Source organism: Juglans microcarpa x Juglans regia, chromosome 3D (assembly GCF_004785595.1).
Source record: "Juglans microcarpa x Juglans regia isolate MS1-56 chromosome 3D, Jm3101_v1.0, whole genome shotgun sequence".
NCBI classification, from domain to species: Eukaryota; Viridiplantae; Streptophyta; class Magnoliopsida; order Fagales; family Juglandaceae; genus Juglans; species Juglans microcarpa x Juglans regia.
Genome location: NC_054598.1, coordinates 7,308,872 through 7,328,243, shown reverse-complemented (window position 1 = coordinate 7,328,243; position 19,372 = coordinate 7,308,872). Strand labels below are relative to the sequence as shown.

Sequence of the window (19,372 nt, the reverse complement as noted above, 5' to 3'; positions counted from 1 at the left end):
ATTAAAAAATTAATTTTTTTTTCATATAAATATCGTATATATTCACTTTTTTTAAAGTGATTACGCGATTTTTATGCACTCATAATTGCAACTATCATCTCTCAAAATTTAATTGACATCAGGCACTGAATTTGTTAATGATGCATTAATCATTTGCAAAAGCTCTTAATCATCATGTCAACCTGACTTGTTATGAAGTAGCAGCATTGGTGGATCTGCCAGAGGTTCCGAGCTATCAGAAATTCAGTACAATAACAATACCATGTTATCTCCATCATTCGTTCCATATCTTATAGAATCTCCCAGCTCGGAAAAGGTATAGCAAAAAGAAGGAAAAAATCGAAATTATCTAAGCAGCATGTGAAGGAGAGAGAAGCCTGTATAAAGAAAGAAACGAACAACTTGCAGAGATAGAAAACTAAATGCAGAGGAGGGTATGATTATTTTCTCAAATTATGTAATTAGCAAGTAGCTCATACATTCTATTCTAGGGGGGTAACGAAACCAAGCCTTGGCAAATACTGCACAATAATATAATGAATAGCTGACACTAGCCACTTCGACAAAATTTGTGGTTCATTGACGGCGTATGCGAGTTATAGAACACAAGAAAAAACATCATTCCATTATTATAGGGCCTATACATGATTGGAACACATTGCTTAGGACATACTGAACTTCTCTGGAACTATGCTCGCTCTGCACAAGATCCACCAACAAAGGAAAGAATTGTGAAACGTACCTCCTAAAAGACTCCCTTTCCAAACCACTCAATCCCCACAATGCCGAGACAACTAAAGAAGTCCGGGCCCCTAATTCTTCCTTTTTCGATGAACCCAACGGAACAATGCAGTGTAGTACCCTCATGTTTCCTGAGTTCGGCTGGGCTGAGTGAGAACCAGTACAGTTTAGGTATATCTGCAATATCTCTTTACATACTGCCACAAGTTCTGCTTCAATATTCATCTCCTCAGACAAAGAAGGATTATCTGCTAGTAACTTTTGGAGGAAATTGAGGTGATTCTGGTAAGACTCATTTTCAAAATGAACCAGGGGTGGTTCAGAGAGCTCCAGGATAGAGCACACTATAGGCAGCTTCTTCTGCAGGATTTCCTCAGAGTTAAGCCGATGGGCATGCGATGAAATAAAAGAAAAGATTTCTCGAAGGATCACGATGTTGTCTGCTGACAAGGATTTTAGGTGAATTTTATAAAGATCACTCACAACCTGAAATAAGAAGATTTCAAGATATCAGAATGCCACATTTCAACTTCAGAGACAAATACACTGGAATATTGTCATCAAGGAAAACGTAACAGGACGGTTCATAAGCAAAACTTTCAGCATAAAAATTGTCAAGGTAATTTGACATGTGATGAAGATATAACTTACCACAAATGTACCATCATGTTAAAACTACAACATGCAATATGTGCGTGTGTGAGCACGCATACACTAATCAGATCATGACAACAACACAGACGTGAATGTATCTGTGTATGTAAGTTAAGATCATCTTTACGGGTGTATATGCATGCAGAAATGCAGAGATCGGAGAGGAACCTGTACTATGAGTAGCTGCATAGCTATATGACTCTTCATCCTTGAAACCACATACTGCGCTGTTTGCAGGTTACCATCCTCAAGATCATCATTTGTCAACATGTGATCAGAAGATGTTTCTAAATCGGCATAAGTTTGGGCATTGTCGGGCACCATAATGTTATCCATGGATGTTAAGACATTCATAAACGCAGGCACTGTTGATGTGGCTGCTTCTTTCAAAGCCATAAAAATCTCTCTCCATTCATCTTGCGAAAGCCTGCTGCCCAAATCACTAGCCAAACGCATCAAAGCAGCAACCCCAGTACTAGCAGGACCTTGAACAGCATTTCTTATAAATCCTGTAAGTATGGATACCACACCTGGTAGTTGAGACCTCACTACATCGAAAAAACTGACTAAAAGATCCACTAGACACTGCGCTGCCACAGCAGAAGTTTCAGAGTCCCATGTACTTGATGCTGGTGAAGACTCCTCATCCCCAATTTGCATCTCTCTATTGTCAGAAACACATTTAAATATGGGAAAAACCACAGAATTGAAGATACCAATCCAAAATTGGTGTGAAAAAAGATGACCATGATCCCCCAGAATGTTAAAAAGCACTTCCAAAGAACTCTTTCTAATGGCTGATCTTGGGTCGGATGTTAGTTTTGACAACCCTGAAACAAAAAAGGTTAATGTGCATCAGTCTTCGTATAATAGAAGATTAAATGTGTAGTAGGAAGATGCAGGGATAGGAGTTTTCTAACTGCTGTTCAGTCTGCAACAAAATTTCTCTCTTAACCAAGTCAGGACTATTGTGGTAACTAGAGAGAGAGAGCCGAGGGGTGGGGGTGGGGGGTTTTGACCAAATGGCCTTGCTTGAATGGTAGAAAACATAAACTCAGCATGATATTAATAAGTATATATGGCTCATGTATACATCAACGCCCAAAATGGACTTGGTTTCATAATTGTAACTATAAAAGGTGTAATATATATAAAAGTGTAATATATATAAAACCATACATCAGTTTCACTTTATCAATGGTTGGGTTCTGCCATCATGACCGATTAGCAGTTGTAGCATTTTCTGGGAACCAATTCTGAAGCAAGTTACCTGTTAGCAAAGGGACCCAAAAGGATGTGTGATCATCTTTATCAGTACAAGTTGGTATATCTGAAGCATCCACATGTCCAACTGGATTTGAACAATCAGCCTTGCTCTTCTCATTGCAAACAAGTCCTCCCTCAGCAAGCTTCACAGCACAGAAGCGAAGGAATGCAATGGCATTGAGGCTAACGTCACTATTAAATCTGCTGTTTGTGAATGTTAGGAGGCACCTGACGCAATCAGTAAAAGTCATTGTCTCTGTCTCAGTTATATATGGGAAATATTCTCGCACTATTTTTTCCATGGTCTCAAAGGCCAACAAGACTATATTCTTCCGCTCATCAGCCGCAGCAGCTGTAAAAACCTGAGAAACAAACATAACTGCATGAGAAGCAAGAAACATCAACGCAGAATCGCCCACTTAATCATTTTTAAAGGACTAAAAAATAGCTGATTTGAACATAATTATTTCCCCTTAACAAGAGAATGGATATGTGGATAGACCAGCCTATTTTCAAATAGGGAGATTCAATGAGTCAAATGGTGACACGGCTGAGCCCAACCATACGCACTACAACTTGCAACATACAAGATGATTCCTTAAGAACTAATACGTGAAAAATTAGCATCTAACAAGAATTCTAATTAACTTTAATGTAAAGCAGGTTTAAACATTTATAAACCAATTCTAACATACCATAAGAACACTTTTCCATCCAGATTTCACATTATTGACACGGGTGAGGACCATCTGCGAGATACACCGTACTATTAATTCCCTAATTTCTGCAGAGCTGCTTTTCTGCATAACAATCACGAATGGTCGAAGAAATTCATTCTGGAAGTTGTAATTTGCCAATTCCTCACGCTCCAGAAATTTCATAGCAAGCTGTCTCAAGGAATCCATGACAAATATAGCAACTGAGAGATTTTCTGACAGTCCAACCGAAACAAAGAAATCAGATAGAACATTCCACATGCGAGACCACACTAGTCTAATGCGGTTCATGTTGTAATGCCTGCAAAAGAAACAACGCTGTTCTTAAAATCCATCCCACTTTCACTGGGAGTCCTGGACTGAGAGAAATTTCAAAACCCACTAATCATAAAACTAAAATAGAAGAGGGAACTCCAGCAACAGGCCATCTACATTTGATTCATTTAGGCCTCGTTTGGATGTTGAGATGAGATGAGAAATATGTGAATAGTAGTGAAATGGTTTGAGTTAATATGTTTTATGGGGTTTTGGAAAATGCGAGAGAAAAGTTGAATAAAAAAATTATAAAGTTAAAATATTGTTATAATATAATTTTTTAATATTAATTTTGTTTTGGGATTTGAAAAAGTTGAATTGTTTTTTGTGTTTTGGTTGGAAGTTTGGGAACGTTGAAATGTTTAGATAAAAAAATTGAAAAGTGTTTGTATTTGAGTGATGTTTGGATGTTGAGATGAGATGAGATGGATTGAGACCATCTCAACATCCAAACAGGGCCCAAACCTAGCTAGTCTAATACACCAAAAATTACATTTGATGTGAAGATTTGCTATTATTTCGTACTCATGAGTCATGCTGCGTCAGATGTAAAAGAAAGATAAATTCACAAAATAAGTTGAAAATAAAGGGAGAGAATCTTACGCTATCTCAACTAATTTTGTGAGGCTGAATACCCGAGGGTCTGTTGGAGACTGCAACTCTGACATGGAAACTTTGCACAAGGCCTTAACAAAAGCTACTATTGCTTCACTGTTTAGCCTTTGGCTATGAGCAAATACATGGTTCAACTCAAAATTCCCAATCTGGTCCAGCAAATTCAAGTTTAAAATGAAGTTATTAATCTGTTCTGGAGTTACCAGCCCTGAAGTATTGACTCCAACAGTGGTACTGTCATATGAACCCCCACGAACAACAGCCACCACAGCTGGATTCTGTAGAGTTCCTTTCTTCTTTAAATTTGGAAAACCCATAGCTTTTGGTGCCTTATCCTCTGTTTCACTATTAGATGCAGTCAGATATGACGCATCAGGAGGTGCACCCTCACCCAACAGTTGCAGATGCTCAATTCGGGAAAGGCATGTCAATATGTGTTCCCACGCTTCCTGGAGATAATTACCATCTTCAATAGCAATTGAAATTATTGCCTGCACAAAAAAAAAAATAGGCATAAAGAGCATTTCATGGGCAAATGAATGCAAATAAATTACAATACTGCAATCTTCTTCTAATAAAATTGATTCTGATGGAATGATCCATGTCCAACATTTCCCTCTGTTTAATGATATGATATATGGCTGAATTTCTGGAAAGAAAAGGCATAAAATTACGGTGCACATCTATCCGATCAGTTCCATCTTTAGATGCAAACATTCCACTCTTTATTTATTACTGTAGAGGATCATCTTCAAAGAAACCATAGAGCAAGATTTTCCACAATAATTGCACATTTACCTTCACAGCATCAACATTTTTTTGCTTCATATCTGCAGCACAATGTAGATTAGTAAACTTAGCTACAGATGTCACAAAAGCATCTCTCTGCGTCTGCAGCCCCATCACTGCAGTAACATGCACAGCATGTCGAAAGCCCTGTACACACTGAGAAGTAGCATGCCTGTCATCACTTTGATCGAGAGTCACACTGAATGCAGCCAGCATTGGACCCCAGCAAACCTCAGCCATAAACCTCAATATTGCTACATCAGTGACAGCATGATACACTGACCTGCAACATCAAAGGATTACAATTAAGTATTAGAGGAAGAAGAAGAAGAAGAAGCCAGGCATCCCGCATTCATTGGATAAAATGACCTCAATTATCAAGCTAATGTATCACAGTCTTGGCAATTGAAGAAAAAAGAAGAATAGTCCTTACCATACAATACTAACCAGCCAAAAACTAAACAAACAGAAAGAGTATATGCCCTAAAACCACCGCAACACATCCCATCTTTCTGAGTCCCATCAATCCCCAAGTTATAACAAGACCTCCCATATAAATGATTTACAAGTTGCACAAATATAATTCAAAAAAAAAAATCTTACTCTGATTTTCCAGATTTTGCCCTAAACTGCTCTTGGATGTGCCTTATGAGAAGCCCATTAGCGCCCAATGCTTTTTCTTCAGTTTGCTTCCAAGTGACTAGATTGAATATTCCATCAAAGCCCAATAATTTATTAAAGCTGTTAGCCTGCTTGCTCTGTGGTGCAGAAGACCCATCACTCAACTTGATTTCATTTTTAACAATCTGATCATAAAGGATGCCAAGGTACTCTTCTGGTAAATCCTTGCCATCATCTATTCCTCGATTATTTCGAATAAAATCAGCCTTTGTCATCTGGTTAGCCAACCAATGCAGAATGGAAACCAGATGAGAATAAACGCTAGTTCCATATTCCTAATAATCAAGGATTTTATTGATGAAGTCAATAGGCATAGACCAGAAAATAAGCATACCTTATCTTTCACCATGTTATTATGGGCATCTGTGTTGAGCAGTATCACAGAGTAAGCAAGAACATAAGCAGTATCGGCACTAGTAAATGAGTTTGGGTTGCATTTACAATAGCGCTCGGCAAACTTCTCCATGATTCGGTCAATCTTCTGCGCTTCTCCAGGTAACCTGAAGCCCCGGAGGAAAAACCTTATTGCTTCACCAAAATCCTTTCCTTTGAAATTAAATGAATCGACATAAGCATGCATGACCTTTAGAGAGAATTCCTCCCTTTCACCCAAATAGTCACCAATTATGGTTTCGTTTAGGCCAGAAGCATTCTTTAGGAAAGAAGCCACGGCTTCTGGGGAACCAGCAATTTTTTTGGTGCTTATCAGAAACTCAATTCCCTTTGAAGGTTTCCTATTGAAAAGAGAGATGCCTTTCTGCAATTAACCCAGCAAAGATTGTCACTAGAGGAAAAGTTATAAATGAACCCCTAGGAAAGTTGTTTGTGAACATGCACATACTCTACTAGTAAAAGTTAAAAATGGAGGATCACTATCACAGAGTATATTGCCTCTCCAAATAAAACAATACTCAACCTGGAGTTCAATTTTATAAGCTCGCCGTTGCTCAAGGGTAGCAGCATCCGAACATTCAGAACTCATTTCTGGATGTAGCTCATAGTCAGGAACAGTTGCATCTTCTCCATTTTGGGTCAAATGATTCTCTGTAGTATCACTTTCAGAATTCTTTGGCAGATACGAATCTCCTAATCTGAGCTGTTGGTCCATCCAAGTTCCCATTGACTTGATGATGCTAACCAAGCACTTTACTGATTCATGCCGGAAAGTGATATCCTGTGCTGGAGACAACGATGTGGTTGAACCAGAAGGTGGTCCAAGAGCAGTTTTCAGAAGGCCATTGACAACCCTGCAAATATCTGATGGAATTATAAGGGTTTTAATACATTTTATTTAAACACGATGCCAAAAAAATGGGATTAAATAGTTCCAAAATAGAGAAACTAGGTTCTATCTAAAAGCACATGAACATTGGGAAGCCCTTCAATAGTCTAAAATGGAAATGTAACAATATGCTTAAGTCTAAATTGGCCCCAATTTAGATTCAAGTAGAGCTCCAAATATGGCCTTTAAAGGTTTCTAGATGAATGATCCATATCCCTCTAATGATTCTACAAGGGATCCCTAACCCAACAGACATCTTAAGAGGGTTCTATTGGCAGCACTTCAAAATGGATTTAATAGATTGAAAAATAACTCACTACAGTCAACTCGGTTAGATATACCCGATACAGAATCTTCCAGTAAGCTGAAGTGTGGGAGAAGTTCTGAGATTTCAGTTCAAACTAGGAATGACTGCAAAGACCTAGCAGTCAAGATCCTCAAATTGCAATGCAGTATTCCTCCCTTTCATTTGCATATACTCAACTAAGCGATGAACATACTAAATACATCATTTCTATTATATGTAAACAATAATTTCATCAATTAAGTAAGGCATAGCCCAAGTACACGAGTCTTATATAAGGGAAACGCCTAGCAAGAGTTTGAGACAAGGAAATCATGGACACTGAGTCCATTAAAATCTATTTGCTTGAGCAAGCTGTTAAAAGAAGTTTCGATTTCATCCGTGTACTAAAAATGTCACTTAACAGATACTATTTCTTTCAACATGAAATTGCTTTACTTAATTTTCAAGAGCAACAACGGCACCTCCTCCATTCTACCTAGCTTTTTTTTATGAGTTCCTCTATTCTACCTTTCTATAAGTAACTTTTTTTTTATAAGTACCTTTCTATAAGTAACTTCCTCTATATTACTTTAAAGTGGGGATCATAGTTGCAATCTCAATGTTCAAATTCCAAAATAAAATCATAATAACTTTTAAGTAAATAATATCAAAATAAATATAAAATCTAGAATTATTTTGCCCATGCCATATCATACTTTGAGCTTCTAGGTTTTTTCATAGGTTTTTGAGCTTCTAGGTTTTAGTTAATTAAAAGCCTCGAATAATAGCCATTAGGCAAAAATCCTCACAGGTTTCCTTTGTTTAACATCAATTTTCACTTTTAAAGAGGAAGTTCTACATTGTCTGTGACTCAATAAAAAAATTCACATAATTCTCTCTCTCTCTTCCCCCAAACAACGCCTCTCTCCCTCTCTCCCTCTCTCTGCGAACCACACCTCCCTCCCACCTCTCTCCAAAGTCTTCTATGGCATTGCTACCATCTTATCTGTCCCATTTTGTCTTTTTCTTTGGTTTTTTTATTTGTTTTTCTCCACTTTGGTTTAAACTTTGGACACTAGATCTACTTACCAGGAAAAAAAAGACTTTGGAGGCTAGATCTACTGTTTCCCACCCATTTTCATCAAGCCCACGCCTAACCAATGGAGTCTCCGCCATGAGCCCCACCAAAAGCAGTCATCCCCATCGCCCAACCACCGGTACATGTACCGGCTGTCAGCGGCACACATGAGGGCCACATACTGCCCATCCGCAGTGGCCTGTATGCCTTCATCCTTTTTTTTGTCAGGCCCTGTCCCTTTTTTTAGCCCTTTTACTTAATTTCAGTACATTTTCTCCACCATTCACTCATTTTCTGCCAGAAGAAAAAACCTCAGAGCTACTGCCTTCCAGCATCCGCCGACCAACCATTACCACGCGCCCTACCAACGGACTGGAGGACAACTGAACTACCTTCCTCCACTACCAAAGCACTACATCGACAAGTGAGTCAAGAATGGGATCCACATACCACCCATTCTAGTAGTACATCCTAGATTTTCTTGCCTTTCTGAGAGACGGCCTCCTGTTCTCTCTTTTGCAGAAAGAAGACATCAACTCTTTCCTCCTTTCTCAAAGATTTTAGAGGACAAGGGCGCAGAAAACTGCCAACAGTGTACCTCTATCTACTTTCAGCCATAGCATCGAAAACCGCTAGCACACCTATCCAACCCCAACACTAGTGTGGGGTCATGTACTACTTCAAAGTAAAGGGACACTCTGAATATGAGAAATATTTTGCATACCACTCACTCCCCACACAAAGTATAGATCTTACTTTTTCAAATTCAGAAAGAATTGACTATTTAGAAGTCCACAAAATTCTTGTCTAAGGGCACTAGTGCATGGAGATGCAATAGAGATGTTTAATACCTTTCAAAAATGTTTGGAGCATCCACATCACAGTCATAGTTGACAAATATGTCTATGATAATCTGCGGATCCTGAGATATTTTCTCCAATAAGTTAAGGACGGTCATTTTCTGCAAGAAACTTGGCTGGAGCACATTCTCAAGCACACGGAGGACGAGCATGGGAAAAAATATCCCAATTTCTGATTTCAACCCAGATCTAAATTTTGATAACAAGCTCATAAAAATAGAACACTGGAGCTGGAAGATAGCCATAACTGACAATGCACTGTTCTTTAACAACGATAAGCAAAGATACTGTTTGATAGCATTGAGAAACCTGCACCATGTAAAAAAAATATGGATTCTTACCAAATGATTTAACATAAAAGGACAGAACAACATTTTAATACCAAATCGTAAAGATTAATTCATGACTCATGAAAAACTATAACAGATTGCAAAGCATTTAAAGATATGAAGACTCATAACAATGCAATATGTCGAATCTTTCAGATTATACTTCAAAATAGAAGCGCGGCATAGTATAGACCACAAATGTACCGTCTACATTCTATCAGTTAAGGTCTGATTATTTTATTAAAACAATGATATCCTATCCAAACACTCCTATCTTATGCCTCATGGTATGTATCAAAACATAGAAAGAGTATTAATGGCTTTCTTGAGTCTAAATCATTACACTTATATAGCTATTCCGCTCTACATCCAAATCTCATATTTTTTTTATTGGAACTTGGTGTCCAGTAACAGCGTCCCGACTAATCCCGGGGGTGCACAGGCTCTCGTCAAGGAGTTTCTGCAAGTGCACCTCGGATAATTCAAGGGGAAAATTCCCCCCTCCAATGGCCCATAGAGATTGTTTGCACCCAAGGGGATTTGAACGTTAGACCTGGGGAGCATACCCGCCCAAGGCCTTTACCACTTGAGCCAACTCCTAGCGGTTTAAAAAATATCATACTGGTTCCAAAGAAAATATGACCATGACATTTCCTCAAACGACAATGAGTATAGTAATTTCATCAAGTTATAGTGGACTGTATAGAACCCTACCCCAAAAAAAATCTTCTTGCGGGCGAGCCAAGAATCATATTTGATAAAACTGGTTCAGGTAGGAAATTAAACTCGTGAATTTCAAAAATAGAAAATAGAAAACTCAAAACCATGAAATTGGTCGAGCACAGAACTTTGATAGAGAGAGCATACAAGGAGGACTTGCCTCTCATTGGTGCGCCACAGTGGACCCCCATATTCCATGACGACCTTGAGCAGCTCCAAAGACAAAACTTTGCCCCTCAAGAGGATTTGGTCATCAGGGTGTTCCTGCGACGAAAACTTCATAGACAACTTACACAGATTTTTGAAAAGCAAAAACCCATCCTCCCTAATCTTACTGCCCCCATCGGTCGATTCACCCATTTCGTCTCCTTTGTTTGAATCATGCATCTGCCCATTGGCATTTTGCTCGGATAATGAGGTAGTAATAGGTAACTGGTTATTTTTACCAGCATACCCTTCACTCTCACTAGCATCCATGATCTCATTTATGAAATTTTGAGAAAATTGTATCGAACTGCCTTCGTTTAGGTTCTTGTCCGTGAATTCCAACAATTCGGCAACGGAGACCCGTGGAAAGGGAGCCCCCAGATCCATGGAGTCGTGCTCGACCCTGGTGAATACGATGACCATCATCTGAGCAAGCACCGACTTTGCACAGATCTGATTGGTGCCATTCAATCCACCGAGGTACACATTGTAGCAGGTCCTGACTATATGCACCAAACAATCGCCGCGGATCAATACGCAGCGGGATCGAACGGCTGAGAGCAAAACCCGGAGCACACCCAGCTCGATGGCGTCCTCTCCGAGACCAGACGACTTGCACACGCCATCAATAATCTTGTAAACAACGGATGTGTTGTTGTTGCGGCTGCCGTGATTGGGATCGGGGCGATCGATCTCTGCGCGGACGAGATTAAGGGAGAACAACTTGAAGACGCAATCGAGGACTGGCTCGACGACCTTGGCGTAGGCGGAGTCGAGGGCCAGGACGAGGGGTTGAAGGACGGAATCGGCATCGGATGAGGAGAGGCCGAGGAGGGGGGAGGCGAGGTCAGGGTTGGGAGAGTCGGACAGGGATTCAAGCTTGTCTAGCGTGGATTTGCAGGCGGAGACCAGGTGGGAATGCTTACGCCATGCCGCGTTCTTGATGATCTTGTCCAGGGAAGGCCCCAACACTCGGCCGGTGCGGGATGGCCCTCCTAGGGTTTGCGAGGCCGACATTCCTTCTTCTTCTTCTTTGTTCCTTCTTTTTTCTGGGTCTGGATCAGTTGGTGCGCGACGTTATTCACAGATCACTTCGATGACGTTACATTTTTTTCTGTGTCCTCCCTCCATTTGAGAACAAAAACAGGGAGCTTTTCTTCCTTGACCCAAATGGCAAATATCACAATTGCGTCCTAACTTCCATCGCCTAGGCCTACTACTGTACGTGTGTCGATTGCCCGCGGTCTCCTCTCTTTCTGGGTTTGTCACGTGACCATATACCTTGCTTATTATTATTAACTTTACAACATGATAAAATACATCAAGTCGTTACAATTTCTAAGATTATTTTTACATAATTCTTTCTATTAAAATATTTTTCTTTTTTTTTTTTTGTTTTATAAATATTTCCCTTTACTCTTTTTATCAATTTGCATGCACACCTACAAACTTGTAAAGTTCTTCTAAATGCACCCCTTTAAAGATAGATTTATAATCGAAATTATATAATTATATACATAATGAAAAATTCTATATTCAAATCTATTTACAAAGTAAGGTTAGATTTGGATGGTAAGTTGAGATTAGATATATTAGGATGAAAGTTAAAAGTTAAATAAAATATCTTTAGATTATTTTTTTTAATATTATTATTGTTTTAGAATTTGATAAAGATGAATTATTTATTGTATTTTATATTAGAATTTGTGAAAATTGTAATGATGAAATGAGATGAAATAGATTGAAAGTATTTCTCAATCCAACTGAAATTTTAAAATTTTAATTTTAAAAATTAAATATTATCATTTAAGTAATGTAGATAATGTGTTCTATACGCCAATTTGAAGAAATAATAATTCATATATAAAACAAGTAGCTTGGAATATGGTTGGTAAGAAAGACTCGATGTTCGCATAATCGACAGCAAGATCATTGATTGGTATTAAGGTGTATGCACGAAACCGGTGGAGTGTCACATAATCATGTTCCAAATTTCCAATCTTAAAAAATCAGTCTCCAGAAGAAGAATGACTTCGTAACCACTCGTTAGCAGATAGGGAGGGATACTAGAATAAGAAAGACTTCTTGAATCTTTGCCCCAAAGACAAGGGACTGAGATTGAGAAATGGAATGTGAGGCATTGATATCCGAACATCAACCAGAGAATTAATAATTCAAGTAGTTTGTAGCATGAGTAGTATAACAGCCATTTTGAATCACCTTGACCTTTTACGTTAAGTGCGAGCTTGCAAATAGATTTTTCTTTTCAGCATATTTCTCAACACATATTCCCTTGTAACTCAAAGCTGTTAATCCTGGCCAATTATCCAGTCTTTAGGGGGTTTCTCACATTCTTATATATGTGTATAACACTCAAGAGAATGGTAAATGATAGAAATTGGAACCTTCAAAATCTACTCAGAGAAGGAAGGAAATTAATTTCACATTCATCCCAATGATAAACAAGAAATATGGAAAACTTCATTATCTTATCAACTGTTATTGACAAAGGATCCCAAATTTTTAAACGTCGATATATATAAAACAACTAACTTTAATTAAATAGCATGTCAAAACTGTGAGTTCTCAGTTATTTATAGTAGCAGCTTGCTCCAAAAGGGGTTGATCCTCGATTAATGCCTCCCAATCCAGTTTCCTCAGCATTTTGAACCTATCATTCAATGTCACAAATCCAGCTTTGGGAGCAACAACACCAGAGGTTTCGGCTCTATGGAGTAAAAGCACACTGGCACCCATATCCGGGCCGTGGAGTTTTCCTGTTAGCAATACTCGGAGAGGCATGAAGAGTGATTTCCCCTGCAAGGAGGACGAAAATAAACAGATATTCAGTTCATAGATCAGATATTGTAGGAGAATAGTTGTATCACCCTATATAATTAACGACCACCTTGCGCTTCAGAGATTTCCCAAAGTTCTTAACCCACTTCTGCCAGCCAGCATGGCCCTCTTCAAGAGCACCGAGGATTTCACCACTGTCATAGGCAGCTAAGAGGGAGGCTGAAAATTCAGAAAGTTTATCTTCCAACACAGGTTTGGCTTCAGAACTACAGAGAGCAAAAGAAGACGTAGTTATATATGGTTGTATTCTTTTTTTTTTCTTGTTTTTTTTTTTTGTTTGGGGGGGGGGGGGGGGTTAGGGGGACCAAATATTTTCAAGCATTTTTTTTTATTGAAGTTAACGCTTCGGGTGACATAAAAATCCAGGCAAAATAATGCATATGCATAGATCACAGAATGCATACTCAATGACTCAACGACGACAATAACGTAGAATCTATCAGGCCAAAAAATGATGCCAGATGATGACATAAACCAACAGGTTTAAGTACAAATATAACCTCTTTAAAGTAGCATGTAAAGGATAAGATAGCAAGTTTGAGAGTGCTTTATCTGAATCCGTTATCAGATCAATCCCATCCTTGAGCAGCTGAATTGCCTCCTGTCATAGAAAATTGGGATGAGTAACATGCTTGCTTTGCTTGATTATATCATATCATAGAACCAAAATGAAGTTAATGTTCTACACTAACTATCACACAGTCACACTCCCTCTACTCTGGCAGAACCACATAATTCCATGCCTAATTTAAAGAACAGGATAATTTACAACAATGCCAAGGAACACAAAATCACCTCACATTTAAAACAGACAAAAGAGAGGCTCTAACTGGAGTTTTTTATACTGATTTGATGAGATTAAAAGATTTTAATACTGAAGAGTCTTACTTGGATAAATGCCCCCTGTGACTCTGTTAGGATACCTGTGCTTTTCCAGCGCTCAGCAATAAGCTTGGCAAACTCCTCTGATGGAAGTGCTCTTAAATGCTGACCATTCATCCACCTTTTTGGTGAAGACAAGTGTTAAAGGAGAACCAACTAGGAAGCTACAATACATTATAATACTTTGTATACATTCCAAGCTTCCAATTTCTCCACAATTTAGAGATAGTCTCACTCATTTAAAAGTATCACAAACCATCTTTCTTAAACGATAGACGGCCTAAATTCTCATGAAATGATTGACAGCAAATCAGGAAAATCAAAAGTGGAACTTGGGAATATTAAACAACATGAGTCATGACAGCACCAGAACATGTAAAAAATCATGCCATTGCATAACTTTGTCCAATCTACATGTCAAAGTTGAAGGGAATGCCTGCCAAAAGTAACAAAAGAATGATGTTTCTAAGCATATAGTTGTTGAAAGCCATAATTACCTTAACTTTGTAGAATCAAAAATAGCACCGCTTTTGTTAACACGACCAATAGAGAATTTTTCAACTGTGAATCACATGTAAATATACTGGTAAGAAATTGGTCAAACGAAAAAAAAATTTAAGAAGAATATAATTAGAGTTTAGACAATTGTTCCCGTGGGAAGAGAAAGAAAGGAAGAGAGATTATTCAAAACAAATCACTAACCAAGTTGCTCAAGGCTGAAAAATTCATTTTCAGTGCCATCGCCCCAGCCTAAAAGTGACAAATAGTTCACCATTGCCTGGGGTAGATACCCCATCTCCCTGAACTGATAGATGGTGGAATAGTTGAAAATATTTTTCCTTTTTAAAAGAAAGGCTAACAAAATAAAAAAAAAAAACTAATAACCATGAAAAAGGAGAGCACAATAACACCTCAGACTGTAACTTCGAAATGTTTTTTTACATATAAATAGGCCGTAATGATAAACTACCTGACCCACAGAAGTAGCACCATGGCGTTTTGACAGTTTACTCCGATCAGGTGCAAGAATTAAGGAAACATGTGCAAAGTAAGGCATGGGGAATCCCAGAGCCTGTGATATAATCATGTATGGATGCCACAATTAGCTTCTCTCTATTGCAGAAAGATGACAACTGCCTAAAAGCAGGGATAAAAACTTTCAGGTTTTTAACCTTACCTTATATATCAGTGCCTGCCTTAAAGTGTTTGGTAAATGTTCTTCAGCCCTGAATATGCAAGGTAAAGAGATGACTTAACACAAGAATTCCAAGAAAGGGGGAGGGAGGGGGCGGGAGGAATTAAAAACCAGTGGAGGTCAACTTGCTATGTTTAGAGATTGGCTCATAGCATAATCCTCTTAATTGTAAGGAGGTTGGACTTGTTACCTTATAACATGTGATATAGCCATTGTCGCATCGTCAACTGTCACACAAAAATTGTAAACAGGTTGTCCATTGCTTCTCATTATGACAAAATCTCCAAGTGTATCCAAGTTCCAACTAACCTTCATGACACTATCAAACAAAGTTAACATCCTTTTTGGCTTGCTATGTTTAGATGTACAGTGTTATTAGCTACATTAATAAATTATTTACTTAAATGCGGTGACAGGCACAATCCACCATTTATCTGGGTGAAAACAAAATAGCTTTTGATTAGCACAAATGTGTATAAAGTGACCATAAGTCGCTTAAAATTGCCTCTATGAAACCTATTGCCACTGATCTAATGGAGGAACCACCATTGAGGCAAAACTCTATCGTATGATATGAAAAAGCCCAAGGAAAATGCATATATGGATGTAAGAAGACTACAGTGACAAAGAAATGATACGTAGTAATGAGAGGAACTAACTTCGCCTCGAATAAGGTCATTGATTTTCAAACTCCCTTCCTTTGGCACACGAAATCGATATGTATAAGGGGTTCCCTTTGCTAGCTCTTCTTGTACTTCTCCATCGGTCGCACTTGCCCATTTTCCAGTGTATACTGGAGGCAGCTGCTTTAATTTTGCAATCTCCTTCATCTTTTCTAATTCCTAACGATAATAAATCTGATAAGTACATATCAGTAGAACACATAAGTTCTGCAAAATCACTAATGAGGATAACACATACACACTCATAAGGTACTCGGAAGATAGTCTAGGATGCAAAAAGCTACTAGTTTTTCCGAATAGAGCGTGGCATTCCAGGGTAATAGTGAAATATAAACAATACGCTTTAAAAGTATATGAAAGAGGACTACCTCGTTAGAACAAAAGCAGCGATAAACCTGGCCAGATTCTAAAAGTTTCTCAGCAGATTGCTTGTACAAAGAGTTTCTTTCAGATTGCCGATACGGGCCATAGTCTCCACCAACACCAGGACCTAGAAATATGTGTATAATACACGGTGTCATTACTGAAAGCTGATATCTTTCTCAAGCAACAACTAATAAAAAGCAAGAATTGAACCGCACCTTCGTCCCAATCAAGCCCAAGCCAAGAGAGATCTCGCAACACGGCTTCCTCAGATTCCTTAGTGGACCTCTCCAAGTCAGTATCTTCAATTCTCAAAATGAATTTTCCACCTTTGGACCTGGCGAATAGGTAATTGAAGAGAGCAGTTCGAGCTCCACCGACGTGAAGGTTGCCAGTGGGCGAAGGAGCGAAACGCACCCGGATTCGTCCTTCTTCTTCTGCATCCGTCCCGGTCTTCTTAGCAGTGGCGGAGATGGAAAAACTCCGCCGCCTCCGGAAATACAGAGACGATTGAAGCCAAATCGCCATTGGAGGGGCAGCCTCCGGGATCGCCCTAATCCTCATCTTCATCCAAGGCCACGAAGAACCTACCAGCGCCGTCGCCATTTCTGTTCCGTGCACCTGCCCCACCTGATCGTATCCTCTGTAATTGAAGGGAATTGTACTTGTATTCTTACCGTCCACGGCTTGGCTTTTCACCGTTAGCTACACCCAACGGCTGTCCCCGACTCACCGCCCGTTATCGCTCAAGTGTCCTCCCTTGGGTCCCGCACAACTGGGTTGTTCAATTTTACACATCATATTACCATTTTACTTTTATCCTACTAAATATAACGTGACACATTAATCACCATTAAATGATCATTTATTACATATTTTTTTATCATCTAATAGTAATGAATGTACCACATACCACTTAATATAATCAAAATAAGATAAAAGTGTAGTGTTTAGCATTATTCGATGATGAATATATCACATATTACTTAATATGATCAAAATATGATGAGAGTGTAGTGTATAACATTACTTGAATGACATCATTCATATGACATGATTTAATTTATACAAAAAATTAAATTTAAATATTATAAACTAAATCATATTACATCAATAACAGTATTGGCATTGACCTAGTTAAATATCAGTTCTTAATCAAATTTTGACTAAGTGATCTACATTAGAGTAGTCAAAACTCTAAAATTTTAATTTTGAACTACATTAAAGTCATTCATTTCTCCAAATTTAGTAAGCTATTATTTATCTCTAAAATAATATTTTACTATAAATTATTTTTGTTAGCTTCACAAAATCGCAAGAATGAATGTTGGGTAGAATAAATGTTGTCAAAAATTATATATGTGATTGTTGGGCGTGAGAATAGTTAGAAAAATGTGTTTGTTAAATAATTAAGTTGAGGTAAAAATAATTGAAAAATAATAATTTTAAGTCAAAATTAAATTATTAATTAATATATAGAGTGTATTTATAAATTATAAAAAAATTTAAAAAGTATTATTAAAATATTTAATATTACATTATTAATTTAATTTTGGGATGAATAGTATAATGTGAAGTAATTTTTTCAATGGACTCTGGCCAAAATCTCAACTTTTTAACTGCCAACGCTCTAACGTGGATAATAAACTTTTCACACATATTTATGAATAGAATAGTTTTATAAATTATGACAATACATTAATTTTAAACAGAATATTTTTCATATCAAACTTTATTATATTTAATCATATAAATTTAGTCTATCTTAAGCGATCTTCATTCAAATAATTAATATAAAAAATTGTTCAGTTTATGTGATATTAGTATGATTAGCGATAAAAGCAAAAAAAAAGGAGTGATTAAATATTTAAAGATAACAACTTCAAAGCAAAGAATAACATTGATCTTATTTCATACCCCCATTTCAGGTATGTTTGGGAACTGAATTGTTTCAGACTACTTTACTATTATCTACAAACGGTTTATTACTATTTACAAATAATTTATTACTATTTATTATTATTCATAGATGATTTATATACTTTTAACATCTAAACAAAACCTAAAAAGACACCCTATGAACGTAAAAACTGTGTTTGGGTGTTAAACCCATCTTAAACCAATCTTTGATGAGACCCATTACTTTTTATAAAAAGTTAAACATATCTTAGGGCTCGTTTGTTTTCAGAGATGAGATGAGATTAAAGTTAAAAAGTTGAATAAAATATTGTTAGAATATATTTTTTAATATTATTTTTGTTTTGGGATTTGAAAAAGTTGAATTGTTTATTTTATTTTGTGTGGGGATTTGGGAAAGTTGTAATGATGAAGTGAGATGAGATGAGATGTTTATTGAAAACAAACGAGGCCTTAAACTACTTCATATATTTGAACATATCTTAATGCAGTGGTGAAACCATCAATCTTTTTTAGTGGAGTCCAACTTTTTTTACCGTGTGACACATTTATATAAAATAAAAAGAGATTAAAAAATAATAAAAACATAATTATATATAAAATTAGATCTTGATAATTTGCTTCATACACGTATAAATGAAATTTTAAAAACGGAATTTAATATATGTTTCAAATTTCTAACGATAATATTTCATGAAATAACATTCATCTATTATTGTTATTGTAATAAAATATTTAGAATTTATTTGTTCATATAAACTATCAAGTGATTTTTTAGAAAGTCATCTTTCATTATAGTATGTAAATTAGTTTATCAAAGTTTATATAAAATCTAAATATTTTCGTGTCACATATACATATAATGTTATAATTGAGACTTTAAATAATTTTTTATTGTTCAATGAAGTATAAATGATAAAATATCTCAATTGTT

The 19,372-nt window shown here is 37.2% G+C and overlaps 2 protein-coding genes across 3 annotated transcripts; both read right to left on the bottom strand.

Annotated features, from left to right (window-relative positions):
- Positions 1 to 423: 423 nt before the first annotated feature.
- On the bottom strand, positions 424 to 11,736 carry LOC121256040 (brefeldin A-inhibited guanine nucleotide-exchange protein 1). Of its 2 annotated transcripts, XM_041156650.1 has the most exons (11): positions 10,493 to 11,736; positions 9,275 to 9,592; positions 6,694 to 7,024; positions 6,112 to 6,534; positions 5,700 to 5,992; positions 5,106 to 5,379; positions 4,296 to 4,798; positions 3,357 to 3,678; positions 2,666 to 3,023; positions 1,564 to 2,225; positions 424 to 1,227 (listed from the first exon to the last, which is right to left on the bottom strand). In XM_041156650.1, exons 1-11 carry the CDS (start codon positions 11,554 to 11,556, stop codon positions 619 to 621), a joined length of 5,157 nt encoding a protein of 1,718 aa, XP_041012584.1. In that variant the 5' UTR covers positions 11,557 to 11,736; the 3' UTR covers positions 424 to 618. The 2 variants fall into 2 exon arrangements, with proteins under 2 accessions (XP_041012584.1, XP_041012585.1); XM_041156651.1 differs by lacking the exon at positions 10,493 to 11,736 and having other exon boundaries at positions 6,694 to 7,034; positions 9,275 to 9,463.
- Positions 11,737 to 12,966: 1,230 nt separating this feature from the next.
- Positions 12,967 to 17,289, bottom strand: LOC121256039 (glutamate--tRNA ligase, chloroplastic/mitochondrial). The gene is made up of 12 exons (XM_041156649.1): positions 16,740 to 17,289; positions 16,527 to 16,648; positions 16,135 to 16,317; positions 15,666 to 15,784; positions 15,458 to 15,506; positions 15,251 to 15,352; positions 14,983 to 15,085; positions 14,778 to 14,841; positions 14,287 to 14,401; positions 13,899 to 13,999; positions 13,448 to 13,604; positions 12,967 to 13,356 (listed from the first exon to the last, which is right to left on the bottom strand). The coding sequence occupies exons 1-12, from the start codon at positions 17,125 to 17,127 to the stop codon at positions 13,126 to 13,128; spliced, it is 1,734 nt and encodes a 577-aa protein (XP_041012583.1). The 5' UTR covers positions 17,128 to 17,289; the 3' UTR covers positions 12,967 to 13,125.
- Positions 17,290 to 19,372: the final 2,083 nt, after the last annotated feature.

What these genes read in the sequence shown, in the direction of transcription:
- LOC121256040 (XM_041156650.1), bottom strand. Translation starts at nt 11,556, where the DNA reads ATGTCGGCCTCGCAAACCCTAGGAGGGCCATCCCGCACCGGCCGAGTG. An exon ending in GATGGAAAAGTGTTCTTATG is followed by an intron (nt 3,024 to 3,356) that starts GTATGTTAGAAT and finishes TTTGTTTCTCAG; the next exon opens with GTTTTTACAGCTGCTGCGGC. An exon ending in TTGGGTCCCTTTGCTAACAG is followed by an intron (nt 2,226 to 2,665) that starts GTAACTTGCTTC and finishes TTTTTGTTTCAG; the next exon opens with GGTTGTCAAAACTAACATCC.
- LOC121256039 (XM_041156649.1), bottom strand. Translation starts at nt 17,127, where the DNA reads ATGGCGACGGCGCTGGTAGGTTCTTCGTGGCCTTGGATGAAGATGAGG. An exon ending in GCTGCTTTTGTTCTAACGAG is followed by an intron (nt 16,318 to 16,526) that starts GTAGTCCTCTTT and finishes TATTATCGTTAG; the next exon opens with GAATTAGAAAAGATGAAGGA. An exon ending in TTACATGCTACTTTAAAGAG is followed by an intron (nt 13,605 to 13,898) that starts GTTATATTTGTA and finishes TGCTCTCTGTAG; the next exon opens with TTCTGAAGCCAAACCTGTGT.